Here is a 20,233-nt window from a genome sequence, read left to right on the forward strand (position 1 = left end):
CATTTGTATTTATCTTGACAACGAAAAAGATATTGTGATTCAATGGGACCGTCCTGCCTAAATTCAGAATAAATTAATGCTCTTCCAATAAACCAAGCAGTGAATAAAGAGGTTATAAGAAACAAAGTAAATACAATTCTTAATCTAGCATTATAAATGAACATTTATTTTATTTTATTTTATTTTTGTAATTGTATGTACTCAAACCATGTCTGAGAACAGCATGTTGTTGAACTGCATTGGTTTTAGATTTTTTGTATGACTCAGCTTTCTGTAGGTGTGACTGCCCAGCAATAGCAATTCAGTTCATTTAAAACTCTTCCATAATAGCTTTCTGCTGAGACAGGCTGCCCCACCCTTGCTCTGGCAATAAAGTCACCATGGAGACGAGGAGCTGGAATGCCCTATGCACCGAGTGTGTTGATCCGGTGTGGGTGCCAGTATATGCCTCTGCCAATCAGAAGTCCTTTTGCCTGGCCTGAGAGGGTATTGTCCTGAGTCCTCACCAGCATGTGAAATATGAACAGGACTAAACAGGTACTGATACGCCTATAATCTTCTCACACACGCATACGCACACACACCACAAATACACGTGCATGCACACACACACACATAAACCCACTCACACACATATACACACACAAGCCCACTCATACATAGACACACACCACATACACAAACACATGCATGTATGAACACACACACACATATTAATATGCTTGCACAAACACACACACACACACACACACACACATTCATACTCACACACGCATGGATGCACACACACACACACACACACACCATTCCTCCATATCCTGCCATATACTGCAAGGTGCAGTACGACTCACAGCCACAATAAAAACACATAAAAGTGTGGTTCTGACACATGCAGCCTGGCACACACACACTCACACACACAAAGACACAAGCTCACAACAGTTTGATCATTAAAATGTAATTTGTGTCCTGGATTTATTTGGTAAAGTTTCCTCGCAGATAAAGGCCATGTCCTTATTTTTCTCTGTCCTCAGATGATCAGTCTATGGTGTTGTCCTAAAATACACCTCCTGCGCTCAGTAGAGCTAATAACCCCTGCTCTGCATGTGCTTTTCCTGCCTATGCAAACAGCCAGTAGCCTACAGAAGCCCAGCTCTGGTCCTGCTGGAAGAACGTGGAGATCAGCTCAGAGGCATCGGGTTCGGCCATGTTTACTGACAGATTAAGGGAGGGCCATCTTTTAGATTCACTCACACAAATGCAGTGTTAGGAGGTTTTTCTTCGTTTCAGATAAGCAACAAACAGCAAAAACTACTTATACATGGAAAATGATAACGAGGACTCACATTTCCATTGTACTTCCATAGATCTCAGAGTGTTTTACTGTGAGTGGGTGAACCCACGTCCACCACAGATGGCGGCAGCTTCCATTTTCTTTCATCAACACGTTCACCTAACCAGAAGACATAAAACAAGCGCAAACAAAGCAACACAAACACTTCCTGCTACCATGAAGTGCCCTGTGATAAATAGACCTGATTTATGGGTGAAGATAAAACAGGTAATGAAGCAGAATGCGATTTATCATAAAAGCAGGTTTAACAGAATTCTATTAAAAAAAAGGAATCAAAAAGACTGCAGCTCCTCTGTTGGCTAATCCCTCAGAGTTGGACCAGCACAATACCTGATCTCTCTAGAAACAAGAGCTCCTAGCCAGCGTCACAAACGCAGAATGCTAACTAATGGAGTCATTAAAAAAACAAAAAACTGTCTTTCTGTGGGACGTCACTGGACGGGCCTTTTCAGGCAGAGCCACATCCGTCTTCTTTTGAGTCTCTCCCCCTCCGCGAAAGGGCTTTTGTCTTGGGCCACACCCACCTGTCTCCGTAGTAACATTTTATAACAAGATGGAGGTAAATACAGGCTGGTATTGAGGAGCCGGTGTTAAAGAGTCTCTTGGCTGCCGCAAGTCCTCTCAGTGTTTTCTTCGTAAGCGACGGGGAGAAACCGTGTAAAATGTCTCCCGCCGCGTGGCTTTAGAGGTTTGGATTAGTGTCTTTTTTGCCTCTGTGTATTTTTTTCAGTCATTTACTCTATTTCAGTTAAATGCTCTCGTAAAATGACAATGGAGGAGGATCCACACCGGCCAGAGCCAGACAGACTCCTGGAGTCGATTGTAGAGAAGAACCAACAGCTCAGAAGTCTCCTTAGCGGAGAGAAGAACTGTGGAGAGCAACATCTACTGCAGCAGATGATCGGCCTCTCCAGAGACCTCAACACATTCCACCTGGAAAAAGTCTCCACTTGGAGGGAGATGTTGCAGGTTTCCTTAGAAACTTCCTCATCAGGAACTTCCCAGGAGCACGAAACAGGTGGGTCTAGCCCAGTGAATTTAAATTCAAGCCAGTCACAATGCGCTGACATTTGTCCTTTGAATTGCCAATGGGAGTATAATTTTTGTATCTGTATTGCATATCTATTGAAAATTTGCCATTCCAAGTACAAAACTGTGTGCACTCAAACTGAACTACAGCCTTAGTTAGAATTTTAGAATGACAAATTATTCTATCCCTCTGGGGAATGATGGACCCTTTTACATTCTAATTAGATTTGTGTCTAAATTAATTTTCTGCAAATTATGGATCACTTAAAGGTGAGGAGAGGTTTTTCTTTTTTTACCATGTCTTTTCCCAGACAAACCACCAGCCACCTGGAAGGCCTTCAGCATTGGGGATACCATGCGCAGCTTGTTGGAGGATCTCAAAAGCATTGAGAGTTTCCTACAGAGCATGCAAAGGAAGTTGGACACTGCTGCTTGCATAGCCTCAGATCGTGACGGAGATAACGAGGCCTCACACGAACAGGAGTTTAATCAGTCATCACAATCTGAAGGGCAGGAGCCCATGTCCCTGAAATATCAGCAGGGAAGTCCAATGAGCACTCACAATGTTTACAAGGACTCCAACTCCCATAATGCACCAGACCCCAGCCCACTTAGCCCTCCTGCTGTCAGTTCTGGTGATGCCGAACAGAGTTCTTTGGGGGTGGAGATGACAGCCCAGCCCTCTGAAGTAAGGAATGGAGGTGGTGTGGGCGGGGCCAACCCTGACCTGGACGGAGGCGATGTGGTTGCAGCTGACATCAGCAGCTGGAAGGAGGGCATCCCAGGTGGTGGAGCAGCAGATCAAGGGATGGAGGAGGGGGCTGGGGGAGGTGACGAAGGAGAACAACAGGGAGGAGAGAGGAGGGAAGGCTGGGTGACATGCGCGTGAGTACCATAGTGCCTGAGTGTGTGTGTCCGTGTGTGTGTGTTTGTCGGTTTTAATTTCAGTCAAACTTATAATTAATTAATTTTCTCAGAGATAAGGGAAGATGCAGTAAATTAAGTGATAGATAATGTAAAGTATCTATTACTTAAAGTTTAAGATAATGTAAAGTATCTCCCCCAGCATTTTTATAACCAAAAAGAAGTCAGATATTTATTTATTTATTTATTTACGTATTTATTTAAGCTGAAATCAGAGTATAAAGTGTGTCTCATGACCTGGGCTGGATAAATGTGGCCATATACATTTATTCTGCCACAGACATCTGCAATTTAATCTCCAGCTAGCATGGAAGCGTGTAGGATCAAAGGAGGAGATGGAGGGCTTTGCAAGAGTGAATTTTAGATTTCTTCAAAATCTCAGTGGGAATAGTTATCCTGACCTGAATGTTGTCCATGGTGTGTACTACGATCTACAGACTGACTGGGGGAGCTTGACTCTAAGGACACATTCATGCGCACGATTCAAAGGCCTAATCAATCTCTGGGGCTACTAGGAAGTGAAGTTGTTGTTGTTTGGTGAGATTGGTTTCCTCTAAAATCCCTGTGTCCTACTTTCAAGTTTACGCCAGTGTTGTGATGTTGGAGTTAGCTTGAATCGCTGCCTCCTGTTCGAGCCCCTCCTACACAACATCAAACTTTCTTGGAAGAAACTGCAGAACATTGGTGCAGTGTTTCTCATACATTGACTTCATTTGGGTGGCCCGCCCAAAATTTGATTTGTATTCTGTAAGCAGTGCCCACTAATCGCTTCACAGTTTACCACTATTAAGCTGTTCAAAATGAAAACAAATACAGTATGTGCAACAAAAGTTTGCAGTAGCATTGAATTACAGGTTTTTAAGAGAATAACCTATAGCTTTCTGATTTTAATTTAGTCCACAAAATTCAACTTTATATCACAATTAGTCCATCCATGAGATTGTTGTCTGGTTATGGATCATGTCTAGTTATGGTGTTCACTGGACCGTGGTGGATGGCTGAACATATTTATATTTTAAATTCAGTATTATTTTTGCTGAAGTCTATTTTGTATTCTACACAATTTGGCCGATTCAGATCAAATATTTGTGATGCCACAAGCTACAACTGGCAACTCATCGTTTGCATCATCTCAAAACTGACCTGTTCTCATCAAAGCAATGGGATGAGACGTTGTGTATCGTTACCATAGCGACGATGCTATCCACCTCTTTGTTTACAGTTACTTCCGTGTTGGTCGCAGTACTCATCAGGTAAATATCTAGCAAAAAATCTGAAAATACCATAGCAAAAATAGACAAAGGTAGTAGCAATAGTGAAATGATTGCTGTAGCAGCAATACTGTTAATAAAAGCAAGGCTTAGTGCGAGCCGAATATTCGGTCCTTGGAGGCGGCCATGGATGCTTCCATGCTCGATACAAGGAACATACACATTTTTGCTAGGATCTAGATCTATGCCTTAATTTCACCCGTCTTTTCACTGACCAGCATGTGTACCCTCCCCAGGTCAAAGAACTTCAGCCAGAATTAGCCAGTTCCTTCCAAACCTACTTTTGTATAGTCTGTCCAAAAGCCTGAAGAACTAAGAAAATGGTAGCTCTGAAAAGTGCTGGAGGACACAGTTGATTGCTTAATCCCACGGTCCTCTACATACAGCATATTGCATTTTTTGTGATGCTTGAAGTAATTTATCATGCAACTCAATATGATGCTCTCAAAGGCTACAGTAGGCCTTCCAAATATCGTTATGCTCTGATAAGATGCTGGGTAATCTGTGATCTGGGTAACAGATCATTTTTGACTCTACTTGAACACACATGAACACAGATGCAGAATTCTATTCAGAGTGGACTATTAAGAGAGGTGTGATTGTGAGAGTTGCCATTGTAGGTGTTGTTGATGTCACCAGCAACCGTTTAGAAGCAGAATAGCATAGGTCCTCATATCGTTTTTCATTTCTACTTAAGCAGATTCATCCTTGTGATTCTCAGAAGAGATATTATGTCTTATAAATATCTAGGCATTGCATCCTGAAATGTATAGATTTTTATGCATTCCAATCTTAGTCTCTGAATGAGAAATGCTTAGTTCACAGTGTGCTACAGGCATTTTCATAGCTTGTGACCTATCCAGCACACTTATCTGTGCTGTTTCTCAGACCGCTCTCCTTGTCCTGTGTCAGATGGCGGTCCTTGTCATATAGCACCAACCTCTCATCCCTCGGTCTGTGTCAGATAGCGTCTGTTACCTCTGGCTTGTTAGACACTTGTTTTACAGACTCTCGGCTGAGGTCACTTCCTGTCTAACATCCTGACATTCTCTTCCAGTTTAAGGGTCACGGTCAAGTTACGGCACGCACAGACAAGACTTTGCTACCTGTTAACCTTCGTTAAGGCAAATCAAAGTTAGCCAAGTAAACAAATCCTAATCATGGCAGTCACAGATAATGGGTATCACAACACTTGTCATACACTTGCTCTGTCATCTCAGAATTTTCCACTACAGCTATCTGGTGAGAGGAAGACTAATGTATTACATAACTTTTTATTTTTTATCTTTTTTATTTCACAAGATGAGTTTGGTATTGTTGAGGGATGGGAGGGGGATTAAGAATTGAGAATTTAGCTTTGCCAGATCCTTTAACCTACACGTTTCTGTGTTTGAGTGAGGTTTTCTTACAAGAAGTACACACTAAAGGTGTCAATGATATCATACTTATAAGGCTGTCCGATGTATTTTTATAAGCAGTTAAGATAAACCAAGTTGCTATGAACTATTTATAAACCTTCCAAATTCATCCTAAGAAAAAATATACTCACTGCCCATAAAGCCCATTTTACAATCTGTGCAGCAATGGCAATGGGTATGGGAGAATAATCCAGTGATATTTCAAATTGAAAGGCAGATTGGCAATTTAATTAAATTTTCATTAAACGATTACAAACTAGAGAACAACAATAAATTTTCATTTACATCAGCCTTGTACCATGAAAAGCCTTCAAACAGTAAAATATATGAATTCCTTTTTATCATCAATAATCCGAATACAAGAAAGAAAAAAAAAGGTATTTCAAACATACAGATGTGATGATTTACATTTGCATTATACATTTGACAGGGATGTGACATGTATGAAAAATGAAAAGTCAAATGGACTATGCCCTTAAATTTTCAAATTGTCAGACAAAGTGTGTACATTACCTTGAAAATGAAGACGCAAACTGGCCTTTTGCATTTGAATTATATCACGACTTCTCCACACATCGAATGAAAACAAAATGGAACAAAAACTACTCTGAGTGCAGGTTAGCTCTGCAGAAAAAGCTCTCCATGGTGATGTAGCCCAATCAAATAGAGTAACTTTCCTGCCACCAGAAACTCAGGATTAAGCCAGAAGTTAGCGGGCTAACCCACTTAGCCTGCTTTGTAATAGCCCCAGGGCTCCCCTGACAAACTGGCTACAATACGTTGTACAGCACACCCAGTTTTTGGACTTTTTTGCTCTTTTTTTTCATAAGCTACAAGGTGAGCGCCGTGGTGTAATTCCAGCAGCCAACAGCAGGCGTCCTATTTTCAAGACAGCATCTGGATTATGGAACCTTCTTAATCTCTTCCTTCTCTTTCAGCCTGCCGGGACTGTCGACAGATGGGGCGGGTGAAATCCCAAACTCCTGCTACGTGACAGCCCCCAGGGGCATCACCCAGGTCATGACCTGCGAGGTGGTGAACTCCGCCAGCTCTCGGGTGGTGTCCGTGGCGGAGGAGCTGGTCAGCAGCGTGCTCAGGATCCGGACCCCAGGCCCAATGAGGACTCCCTGGCCCGTGTCCATCGCCATTCCCTTCACCAGCCGCCACAGGGGGAGCTATCGAGACATCGTCGTCAAGGTGATCGACGGGGAAGAACAGAGCAGCTACATTAGCCCCGCCTCTACAGAGGGCGTGTATGGAGGAAAAAGGGTTTGTACCACCAAAAGGAGAAAAAAAATATACAGCACAATTTTGCATCTGTGAAAGAAAATGCATAAATGCAATGGTGAAGTGTAAGTAGCAGGTATATAGCACACATATGCACACACACACACACACACACACACACACACATATATAGCCCCAATATATTTTACAGTGTCTTTCCCTTTGGCAGCCATATTGTATTTGCTGCGCTGTACTTTTTCAGACTGTTAGCGAACATTTGTTTGAATATGTCAGTGCAAAGCTGGTGAGATTTATATTTCTTATTCTGTGCTGTTGCAGGACTCTTTTGCAGAAGTTAAAGTCTACAAGCTGGGCCTGTTTGCTGTGGTGTCATGCTTACGGAGAGAAAGCTTCACCGTCCCCAGAAAAGGACTCTCTCTGAAGCTTAGCATGGATTCAAGGATTTGCTTTGATTACTTACCAGGGACTTTCTCTGCCCCAGTAGTTGTGCAATCCATGGTACGATTCTGCTGTGCTTCATAAAAAAGACATGAAGTAACACATTCCCCCAACACCAAGGAAGTCTAGAAAAATGTGTTTTGCTTTTGGCAGTTCAGGGTATTTTTCCTACATTTTCCTACAATAAGTCCACAGTTGCTAATTTCTTTAATACATTATTATTATTAGTAGTAATAATAGTAGTAGTAGTAGTAGTGATAGTAGCAGCACTAGTGCTAGTAGTAGTAGTAGTAGTAGTAGTAGTAGTAGTGATAGTAGCAGTACTAGTGCTAGTAGTAGTAGTAGTAGTAGTAGCAGTAGTAGTAGTAATAGTAGTAGTAATCAATCAAACCAAACAAGATATGTATTATACTGCATTTTACAATTTGTCACAGTACAGTTCACAGTCAACAAACAGGATGAAGCTATTATTATTATTATTATTATTATTATTATTATTATTATTATTATTATTATTATTTGTGATAGATCCAGCCAGTGGACGGCTCTTTCCTCTCGATGCTGAAATGGAGGAGTGATGTGTACCAGGGGGTACTGTCCGCGAGTGCGCTGGTGTACCTGACTCACCCCTCCACCGTACGCTTTCGCAGACCCCCCACCCTCACCCTGCCCTGCCCCCCCAACCCCGACCGCAAGAAGGCGGCAGACGAACCGGACCACGCTCGCCCTACCAGCACCGCCACCATGGCGGCCAGGCCCACCAACCGTGTGAGGTAATCAATAGGGGACTCACCCTGGTAAAGCCAGGCCTACCACCGCGTGAGGTAATCAATAGGGGACTCACCCTGGTAAAGCCAGGCCTACCACCGTGTGAGGTAATCAAAAGGGGACTCACCCTGGTAAAGCCAGGCCTACCACCGCGTGAGGTAATCAAAAGGGGACTCACCCTGGTAAAGCCAGGCCTACCACTGCGTGAGGTAATCAAAAGGGAACGGAACTGGATAAATCTCAAAGCTTGCATGACTATGTGCACCTGGCTCATGTGAGTGTGGTGACAACTGATAAGGCACTGGCCTGAATTCAGTCACCATTTGTTCTTAGAATTCAGTTTAAGTGTTGAAAATATGGCCAAAATTAACATGTCAAAATGAAGAAGAAGAAGAAGTTAACTCTTTCATTTTTTCATGAGTCATAGTAGGGGATACATTTTTACTAAATCAAGACCCATGGAAACCAAGGAAAGAGAAAAGAGCAAAAAAAAAACATTTACTAGAAAAGAAACAAGCACATACCCAGACATTAAACACCGTGGTGTGTGCTCTGCTTTTGTAAAAACAATCCCTTTCCATATAGTCCACAATCCATCTCACTCTTCAGTGTACATTTCTCAGTCAGATTTGGTTCCTTGAAATGTTTAAATATTAGCTTATTTCTGCTGTATCTTATTATTTCAGGTCTAGCAGTGCTTCAGTAAAGAGCTCCAGAGAGATGGGGAATGAGCAGCTGGTCTTGCTGGGTTATAAGGAGGAGCAGTGGATGGTCTTGGAGAATATTACAGTCAGGAACATGCAGAATGGGCTTGTGTCCTTTGAACTGGCAGAGAACCTCCAGAAGTACGTGAATACAGTGCACTGAAAAAAGAAAACATAGTTATTATTATAGTTGTTATATATTATATAATATACTGTATATTATATTATTATAGTTGTTGTTGATATTATTTTAATTTTATTTTTTTTAAATAAATATCTTGTTGTGACTATAGTCTCACAGCAAGCAGATCCTGGGCTCGAATCTCAGCTTGGGCCTTTCTGTGTGGAGTTTGCATGTTCTTATGTCTGCGTGGGTTTCCTCCGGATACTCGGGTTTCCTCCCACAGCCTAAAGACAGGTTGGCTAATTGGAGACTCTGAATTGCCCATAGGTATGAGTGTGTGAGTGAATGCTATTGTGGCAAACACGCCTGCCACAGGCCACCGAAGTGGCTTTCTTTGGGGCCCTCCAGCACAGAGACACAGGGAGATGATGTTCAAACAGTCCAGATTTATTCCACGAGGGTTTGGCAAGATGGTAACGCCAAATGAGCAGATGTAAAAACCCTGTCATGACAGAGAGCTCCCCTGTGTGGGCGGGGATGGCAGATTTAACCTGTGCGCAGTGATTACCTCACTACGCACAGGTGCAGCCACTCCTGTTCCTGGGTCCAATTAGCCTGGCCAATTATCTAATGCTTAACCAATTATCCAATTGGCCAGGTCTAATTAGCTTGACCCAGGGCAGGTGTGGCTGCTTAAACCAGCCATCCCCACACCACAGCTATGTGTGCCCTGCGATCAATTGTCGACCTGTCCAGGGTGTGCTCCTGCCTCTCACCCAATGCACGCTGGGATAGGCTCCAGCACCACCCGCCAACCCTGACCAGGATAGGCGGGTATAGATAATGGATGGATGGATTATTATTATTTTTACTATGCAAAAGAATAATAATAAGAAGAAGAACTAGAGTGTATACATCAAGACAATAAACTATCCTGAACATGATAAGGTTTTATGGTGTTAAAGTCCCCAGTACATCCTCCACAGGAAGCTGTAAGGAGTTTGGTTGGCAAAGATACCATAACAACTTATCAAATTTTGTTTCCTTATCAATATGAATAAAGGCGATTGGCATGTGTCCAAACTACCACCCCCCACATTTGATATCCAGTGTTAGCCTCAGTGCAGCTCCAGGCCCTGTGAAACTGATGGCTCCCTTATCTATTTCAGGTTAATAGTTCTGCGTCTGGCTTCCTCCGTGAGACCTTCGCATTTGATCTCTCTGGTCGAGGAGGTGGAGGCTTCGGTCCACAGCTCCAGGGTGACCATCGTGCTGCACCATCGGACGGACCAACCCCAGCAGGTGGTGGTGGCCCTGGTGCCCAGCAAGGACCTGAGCTGGGAACTGTCCAAGCTTCGCAAGGAGGGGTACCGTGGACCCCCCGACCCCTCGGGCGACATCACCATGCGCGAGGGCGAACAGCTCCTGCTGTCCTTCAGGGGAAACATCACATCCTCAGGTCAGTCTCTGCTCCCCACTGTGGGCCTTTGAACACACCGCAGTTGCTGGAGACTAAGGTGTCAATCTTGTTTGAAAAGGGCCAGTGCGGGTGTTTGTTTTTACTCAGCACTAATACTCCTAATTATACTAACTGAAGTTCATCATTAGTTAATTAGTTGAATCAGGTGTATTAGTGGTGGGCTAAACCAAAATCTTGCATCCACAGCGCCCCTTTTCAAATAAGCTTTCACACCCCCACGTTAGATGAACCAGATGGTCAACTCCTGTGTGCTTTCCATCCTCTCTAAATCCTGCAGGAGGTTCTGCTTGGCATCAGGGGTGTCCAGTGCTATATTACAGTTTGTGAATATTCATGAAAAGGTGTGCCCAAGGACATAAATTCTAATGCTCCATGATTTTCTTTGGTTTTCTCCTTCTTGAATATTCATCAGATGTGTCTAATTGGAATTATTCAGCTTCAAGGGTAAGGGGACAGAATTATGTTAAGAATACAGAGCTGAGAATCTGGTAGGTCTGTAGAACTTTAAAGCAAATGATCTGTCTTATTGGACATTGCCCCGCAAAGTTTTATGAGAATGGCGTTGCAGTGTTATGGTTGCTTGACGACACACTCAAGCGCACTCTCATAATGTCAGGCTAAAAATTAACTGAAAAATATCCCCAACTATCCCTATGTTTATTTAGCATATTGTGAGAATGTTGGCCTTTTGGATTATTCAAGATTTTTACTACCATCATCAAAGAGTCAGTAGACTGACCTGGCATTTTGCTGGATAATCACCATAATATTTGATGTCTTGTAAATTATGATGCAAGAACATGTTTAGGGTATAAACATCTTATATATCTTTCATTGGATTTTTTTTAAATAATTCCTTAGAACGTTAAGGCTAAACTGCTATTCATACATTTTTAAACATATTTTGTGAGGAGCATTGCCAATGGCTCATCCTGACTTTATTGCTAAGCTGGAGCCCTTAGCCTGTTTTAAAGCCATGGTATTATACTCCTGCCTGTGGTGATAATTGTTACAGTAGTTGGGCACATACAATATATGTATGATTGAAATTATATGTATGTTTGTTGTCTATGCAGGGAAGACCAGCGGTGCGTCAGTGACTGAGACAATCACGTTCCACAACCAGAGAAAGAACCGCTTGTTCCTGCAGCTGACTGAAGTAGATGAGTTTGGGAATTACAGTTCCCCTCACTACAAAGGGACTGCCATATTTCACAGGGTCACCGAGGGTCAACTGACCTCCGCTGGAGACACACCCATCATCTCCCCAGATGGCTCTCCCCAAAACCCTGTCTGCAAACTCTCTTTAACATTGCCAAAGGTACAGAACCAGACAGAGGGCCAATGAGCCAGTCAGAAGGCGAGACACTGACCAATCAATGTTCCTGCTGGCTGTGCTAAAATTATGGAGGATGGGAAACAAGCAGACCCAATCCGACAGTCAAACAAATAGAGAAATAGACACCTGATTTATCTCTGCAGACAGAAGCCAATCAGTACACACTTTAATCTTCATCCACCAATAGGTGAGATAACAACCAGTGAGCATAACACAAATAATCAGCCAATGGGTTTGTTTGTCACTCCTACACAACCAACAGGTGTATGAATTAACAACATTACATGCTCACATAAGTGTTTAGCTGTAGAAATATGGCCAGCATCTTTCACATTCTCAAACATTTTAAAACATTCTAATTTACAAAGCCCGGTATTCAAACAAATGAAACAGCATCCTCTTTTAATAGCACAGAATTAATCTGCTGTTCAATTGCTGCGTCCCAGGGGAGACTCTGTATTTATTCACGCGTGACCCACTTGTGGTCCTCTCAGCGTTTATTTCAGATGCCTGTATTGTGCGGCCCTCACGCCTCAGCCGGGAAGTCAAACGCACGCGGCTAACCGAAGAGCTTCAAGTGGCCCTTCAGATAATTTCATTTGTGAAAGATTTTTTTTTTGTCGCAAGCTGACGTGAAGCAACAAAACAGCTCCTTAATGAAGGGGCCACGCAGAAAAATTTCTCTTTGCCTTTCCGTCCCCGGTTCCATTTTGCAATAAAAGCATTGGGCGTTCCGTTTGAAACTGGCCGCATCTGGCCTGATTATACTACGGTATTGCAGCGCGAGCCGCCGTGTTTAGTTTACTTTATTTATTGGAATTTAGCAGACAATCTCATCCAGTGTGACTAGCAACACAATCAGAAGTGCTATCATCAGGGATCGAAGCGCAGGGGAGTATAGTATAATCCAAAAAGATAATGTACAATTTTTATGTGTCTTTTCTTTTTTAGAAAGTGAGAACTGTCAGTCGCCCTGTGAGTGCCAAAGTGATGTCGTCTGAACAGTCAGGTAGGAACAAATGACAATGTACACACACACACACACACACACCTACATACATGCACATACACACAAACACACACACATATACACTCTCACACAGTCACATACACACTGACATATACACACATACACCCACACACATACGCATGTATACATACGTGCACACACATATGCTCGCAAACACACACAAACTCGCACATACACCCATGTATGCACACACACACACACACACACACGCACGTGTGCACACAATCACAGCACTAAGTATCGTGTAGTCAGAGATGGGCAGTATTTCTGTTACTTGTATTTGAAATACGTATTTCAATTACTTTTGAGTATTTTGTAATTTGTATTTGAAAGGGCTGAAAAAATTCAAATGTAATTTTTAACAAGATATTATAAAGTTGAGTATTTTGTATTTTCAAAATACTCAAAATACTTTCTCCTTTTTGCTTGACTTAACACAACCCTTCCCCTCTTCAGCTCCGGTTGAAAGACTGTTCTCATTTGCAGGAATGATATTCCATCTGCACAGAAGGTGGTTAACACCAGATATATTTGAAAAGTTAGTTGTTTTTAAAGGCAACTAAATAGGCTACTAATTGAAGTGGTGTTGGGACACACTCAATGTTGTGTAGACACACACAGACAAGACATACACAAATGGACAAACATACACAAAGACACAGATTGACCAAGCCTAAGTGATAAGAATTTAAACAGTGTTGTTACTTTGCTAGGCATTGGTTTGGTTTGGCTTGTTTTGAAAACAAGTGAAAAAGTGGAGAAAAGTGCCTATCACTGATTACCCACAGGTTTTATACTGTGCATGTTCGATTGCTGAATGACAGAAGATTAATTAAAAAATGAAGCAGGCAGTTCGTAAAAAAGCTCTGTTGAAGCATTTAATCCAAGTATTTTCTTCATTTCAAGTCCAAGAAGAAAGGTTGAACATTAAAGTAAAATCTGTCTCGCATTATGGGGATATACTGTGTGAAAATGGTGTGAGTGTTCTCGTGTGCATGCGTGGATATGTATGCAAGTGTGTTTATGCCTGTACATACACAGTACAGGCATATGCATATACAGTTGCATTCTACTTCCTGTTCTTCCTTCCTGTATGGTTCAAACTCTCACCAGAGCCTTGTGTACATTATAAAAATTTGAACGTTCTACCATTTGTAACAAATTCAGAATACCCAATGTTACAAATGTATTTTCCTGTATTTTGAAAATACCAAATACATGTATTTTATCTTGATACATTTTCTGGCTTCAGTATTTTGTATTTTATTTTGATACATTTAGTTGAGGGGTATTTTGTATTTTGTAACAAGACACATTTTGATGTATCTTTGCCCATCTCTGCATGTAGTACCATGCAGCAGAAGTGGTATGGATCAGCATCGTTTGTAATTCACTCCCCCTCGGCGTCTGCCCCGCTCCTCCCTGCAGATCCCCTGTCGGACGAGCTGCTCCAGTGGCTGTCGGAGGAGCTGACGGAGGAGGACGCCGCCCTGCTGGTTCTGTGCCTGCGGGTTCGCCGGAGTTCCATCCAGCTGGTCAAGCTGAAGGTGCCCGACCACCTGCCTCGGCAGGTCTTCCATCTGCTGGCCGTCTGGAGGCGGAGCCTGCCCACCTCCGCGGATAAGAGCGGCCTACTGTCCCGCTACCTGTGCAAGAGCGGCCGGCCCGACCTGGCCAAGGAGCTGCTGGAACAGTGCTCCAGCCCGGTGAATGACTGATCAGTCAATCAATCACTCAATCAGCCAGTCAATCAATCAATCAGTCAATTTGTCAATCAATCAGGCAGCCAATGAATAAATGAATCAATGAATCAATCATTAAATCAATCAACCAACCAGTCAATCAAACAATTGGTCAATTAATCAGTCAGTCAGTCAATCCAACTATCAGTAAATAAATCAATCTGACAGTCAGTCAGTCAGTCAATCAGTCCGTCAGTCAGTCAATAAAATAAATAATCAGTTAATCAGTAAGTCAATAAATCTGTCAGTTAGTCTGACTGATTGATTGACAATCAATCAAACAGAACAAACAATCAGTTAATCATTCAGTCGGCCAATCAATCAATCAGTGAGTCAGCCAGTCAGTCAATTGGTCGACTTTACTTTTTATACATATTTCACATGGAATAAAGCAAGAAATCAAGAAAATTTTACTCACCTATTAAAAATGAACCACAATGTCATACATTGCAATACTCAATCTATACACTTGATGGCAGCCTAACACAAGGCAATATTTATCAAATGGAGCAGACCTCCGGAACACTCATATTTTCTCTGTGTTCAGTTGCACGTGTCTGATTGCTGTGTCATTGCTGCGTAAAGTGTTGTGTTTTTGCTTTATGTAAATTAAGCTTAGAGCGGAATAAAGATGATAGATAGATAGATAGATGGATAGATAGATAGATAGATAGATAGATAGATAGATAGATAGATAGATACTGTAGGTACAGTACAGTAGATTAATAGATAGATACTGTATCACACAATAAATGACAGAGTTCTGGCAGCTCACTGTGTCAAAAAGAGCAAACAAAATATATTAGAATATTAGAAAAAACATATATTTAAAAAATAGCATAAAATATAAAAAAAAGGACAGGTATGTATATTCAGGTACAGTGCAAATCATAAAAAATGGCTCAGGTGCAGACAATGTACTACACGATGTACAGCTTTCACAATGTCTCAAATAAATGAAATAATATGAATGCTATTTCCTGTATGATGTAATGTCCATTAAAACTTTGAAGTGATGTGGACCACAGATACTGTATGTGCTTGCAGGTAATTGGGCCTCAGCAGCCACACAGGGGCCTATGTTCCAAACCTCTGGGAGGCCTTGTAGTCAGGGGGCCATAGGTACCAATGACCTGTGGAGCACCCCTGAGAGATCAGGCTATTGCTAATGCTGCTCCTTACCTGGCCGCATGTCTCAACACCATGTTGAGAAGGAGATGGTTAGCATTGTCCACGATGGTCAGGAGCGTGCTCAATTGCGCCGTATTGTTGAAAACTTAAAAACGATTGACAGGGGCGGATCTCTCTCTCTCTCTCTCTCTCTCTCTCTCGCTCTCAAATTCAAATTCAAATTAAAATATTTATTTGCATGACAAGTAAGCTTGTGTTGCAAAAGCAACAAAATGACAAACAGACCCCTACAATCCGAAGTGGGGGAAAAAGAAAAAAAAAGTAACAACCCCCCATACTCATATGCAAGTATAGATACACTCAGACACATACTCTCATACACACACACACACGCACAGGCTAAAACATATTTAGTTTGCAATATAGCAATTTATGAACCTGTCAGTGTTAATAATGAACACAGATGATATTGTGTATAGTACCTGTATTTAGTCCACACCCTCTCTTACTTTATGGCAGGCAGAGACATACTGGGCTGCCACCTCCATTGCAATATCCTCTTCCTCAAGGATAATTTTCCATTTATTTGGTTCTGATAGGTATTGGAATTGATTAATCTGTAGAGTGAATTTGGAAAAATATTGGTTTATGATAGAGTGGTACTTCAGGCAGGAAAGCAGGAAGTAGGCCTCCACCTCTACCAGATTGCAATGAGCACACAGCCTGTTCTCTTTTGCCAGCCAGGTCTTTTTGTGGCAACCAGTTTTGATGGCAAGGCTGTGGTCACTGACTCCGTACATTGTTAATTGTTTTTAACTCTAGTGAGATATTCTGACAGGGAGTAATCTCGGCCTAGTTTCTTCAAGCCAATTGTCAATGCACAGGTTTTTGATGATCTTGTCAATTTTTTAAATGTCATAAGCGTGGTATTTTCTTGTATATTTTATAAAAATTGTTTTATGATGGCAAGCTGTCCCAGGGTGTCTCTGTCATGGTAAGTTAGAAAGTTGGTTGTACGTCAATATTTACACTCAGTCTTCATTTCAAATAAAGCCCCATGCTTCATGATCGAAGGATGTGGCTGGTCTGGCGTTACTATTGGAAATGTGTTCCTTGATTAACTTTAGTATGTGCATAAAAAATGCTGCGTACGCACATTATTGGGGGTTTTCATTTACTGATTCCGCACCTATACTGGCTAGATGATATGAATGTGACCTCAGACTGACTGTGTTTTGGTTTTAATTGTAGCTGACTCGATAAAGTTAGGAATGTAATTGAAATGGTTAATGATGGTTGTTTGGAAAAAAATTTCATAGTGCTAGGCTAAATATGTTCTGAGTAAAGGAGCAAAATACAAAAACTGGTGCATTTATGGTGACTCTCCCCTTCATAATTATGCAATTTAGGTGAACCATCACTTTAATTGATGTTCTTATTATATGCTGTTTCTATGGTGCGTCATTTGAAGTCTTGCCATTTTTTAAAAAGTCAATTATAGATCTTTTCACTTCGCTGACAGTATTTACTTTAGCTGCAAATTCCTCCCATACAGCTTTTCTACTCACTGGAATAACACTGCGTGACTGCTGTTCTGAAATGTGTTTAATGGATTCATCAACCAATATTTCCGGCTCCTTGGAGGAGAACTTAAATTGTCTTTTGCGTTCCGTTGCTTTGCTTTCTTGCAATGTGCAAGACACGTCTTAAATGCCGGCGGTGCATTAAAATGAACTCCACTCCGGCTGTGCTCATTTCCATAACCAGTGTTTATATATTGAAAACATGCGGCGACGCATAATTTTGCAGCCCCGAGGTAATTTGCGGCATGCTTAGTGAATATGGACCATAGAGCCATTGCTGTCCCATTAAAAAAAAACATGCTACATGTGTTTTACAGTGTTAGACAATCACATAATTACAGTGTTTAAAGTCGTATGTTTAGAAATGGAACTGTTGTCCTTGAGATTGACTTATCTTAGATATATGAGAATCTGATTCATTACGAAAGCCAGCCAATGTTATAGCTTCAAATCCTCACATTGGTATTTTGGGTCACAGCTGTAAAAGTGTGGTTAAAGGACAGCCGTGAGCTGGAACACAGGAAGTGACACGGGGTCAGGTATCGGAGACGGACAAGGTTGGTGGCGGGGGCCCCTAGACTGAGCGGGATGGAAGGTTAATGAAGTATTAAGCAAATGGGCTGGCTTTCCGGAATGCTTAAACAGGCCTCAGGCAGGGGGGGGGTTGGGGGAGCCGTGTGAGGCTGGCGGAAGGGGCCCCCCCAGAGACAGGCGGCCAGCGGGGGACGTCATTAGCGCCGGCACGTGGCCCCCGGATACCCACCGCTCCGGCTGTCGCTAAATGTCACAGGAGCGATTCAAACTGCGAAAAAAATTGTTTCCTAGCAGTGGGACACTCTCAACCTTTCCATTATTCAAAAGGCCACACCGCATTCATTAATGCCAGGGTGTTCCGGGGTTTTTTGGCAGGAGGACAAGGTGGGGTGGGGTAGGGGTGGGGGGGGGTGCAGTGGGGGTACGTTTTCATTAGCAAACTTCAGTTTGCTCATTACCCTTTTACTTAAAGCCATTTGTGGTCAAAATAGGAAGCTAATAAAGTATACGTGATATTCTTCCTGTGCGAGGAGGCATTAGCGAGTGGAAACGTACACTGCTGGATAGCCAGAATCTTTGACATATAGACCTTATGGCTTCCTGGGTGCCATGGTTACGGCCCTCACGCCTGCCATTCTCCGGCTCGGGCCAGCGCTGCGCAGCACTAATCCGATCCAATCAGGGGCTGTCCTATTAGGGCACTGCCAGGGGAGCGGAATCACTTGTCCGCCACACTAGAGTAATGGGGCGGCCATTGCGTAATGCCCTCGTCGCTGTCAGTAACGTTACCCCCTGGTAATGAGACCATAAGTCTCAGACGGGGGAGCCGGGCCTTTTAGCATGCGCTCTTAATCAGAGTTTATATGCCTGGTGGTAAAGGTTAGCCGTTAGCGGTTAGCGCCCAGATTGATGGCTGAGGTCTATCTCCACCAGGGACCAGGCCAGTCCTGATTCTGGACTAATGGATCCACTTCAGCCAGAGCCTTTACACCCCGTTAAACCTAAATGTAATTTTACTAAATGAATTGAGTAGTCTCAACTTTATAAAAGTCATTATAAAGAGTAAAAAAAAAATAATTAACTTGCAAGTTACAGACCAGCGAATACATGGACAGATAAAGCTTCCCCTCTCAAATGGCTCAAGGCAGTCACATTCCTCAGACCACTAAAAAAAGGAGAACTTACACGCCATTATTAGGTCAACTAAATGCAGGTGACCATGTTTATTTATTTATTTATTTGAGGTTGGAAATATTCACAGGGAATATCTGGGAGATCACTGCGGACTGGTAGTCTAAAGAGCGTAATATCAGAAAGAGAAAAAAAACTTGTATGGGGGGCTGGGCTGTCCTGGAAAGAAAAAAAAAACACACACACATTTTTGCACACATCTTTTGTTTTTAATTTATATGAACTGAGGACAGCTGAGTAGAAGTGAATAATTCAGAAACCATCATTTTTCACAATATTTGGCACAATGTTGATGTCCTCGTACGTACAAAACTGAATTACTGACATGGGGGGGACAACAATTCATGCAAATACAATTTTGACACATTTCAGCCTCCTGCAATGCGGGAAGGTCACTGCATATACAAGGAATTGAGTTGTTCATCAGCAATATTTGTATGAGCAATTTCTGTGTTTCTATGGTAAGGCTCGTATGGCCGTGTGGTTGGTAGTCTTTGGCCTTGGTTGCCAGGCCACCGTGACATCTCTGGAGTGTGGCATGATGTCATCATGCAGTGGCAGCATCAGGACTGTACTATTAATGGCATCTCTTGAGGAACTCACAACAGCCTCTCTCCAAGGGCTCTATTTTCTGCCTGGTGCACAACAACGCAAAGCCCCAACGGGCACATTGGTAATTTCACCCGCATGCTGATGTAATTCCCTCCTATCTCAGTTTCCCAGTCTAAAATTAACTTCAATCAGTCTTTATGAATATCACCTGTTGAGGTTCTTCTGTTTCACCCTACCCAAACAGCTCTTTCTTTTTTTTTCTTTTTTTTTTTACATTTTCCAAAACCACATCTGTGTGCTTTTGTTTCTCTGCACAAAGTGTTTCCATTGTTTCCAAGACAGACACATTGTACAATGTACCATATAGTTTCTA

The 20,233-nt window shown here is 42.4% G+C and overlaps 1 protein-coding gene across 2 annotated transcripts; it reads left to right on the plus strand.

The window, feature by feature from the left end:
• Positions 1-1,872: 1,872 nt before the first annotated feature.
• dthd1 (death domain containing 1) lies at positions 1,873-15,052 on the plus strand. Of its 2 annotated transcripts, none has more exons than XM_035425014.1 (10): positions 1,873-2,372; positions 2,695-3,268; positions 6,935-7,193; positions 7,563-7,742; positions 8,211-8,455; positions 9,137-9,295; positions 10,448-10,737; positions 11,835-12,079; positions 13,049-13,106; positions 14,556-15,052. In XM_035425014.1, exons 1-10 carry the CDS (start codon positions 2,120-2,122, stop codon positions 14,843-14,845), a joined length of 2,553 nt encoding a protein of 850 aa, XP_035280905.1. In that variant the 5' UTR covers positions 1,873-2,119; the 3' UTR covers positions 14,846-15,052. The 2 variants fall into 2 exon arrangements, with proteins under 2 accessions (XP_035280905.1, XP_035280904.1); XM_035425013.1 differs by having other exon boundaries at positions 1,874-2,372; positions 6,935-7,265.
• The last annotated feature ends 5,181 nt before the right edge of the window (positions 15,053-20,233 follow it).

This window comes from Anguilla anguilla, chromosome 7, assembly GCF_013347855.1.
Source record: "Anguilla anguilla isolate fAngAng1 chromosome 7, fAngAng1.pri, whole genome shotgun sequence".
NCBI lineage: Eukaryota > Metazoa > Chordata > Actinopteri > Anguilliformes > Anguillidae > Anguilla > Anguilla anguilla.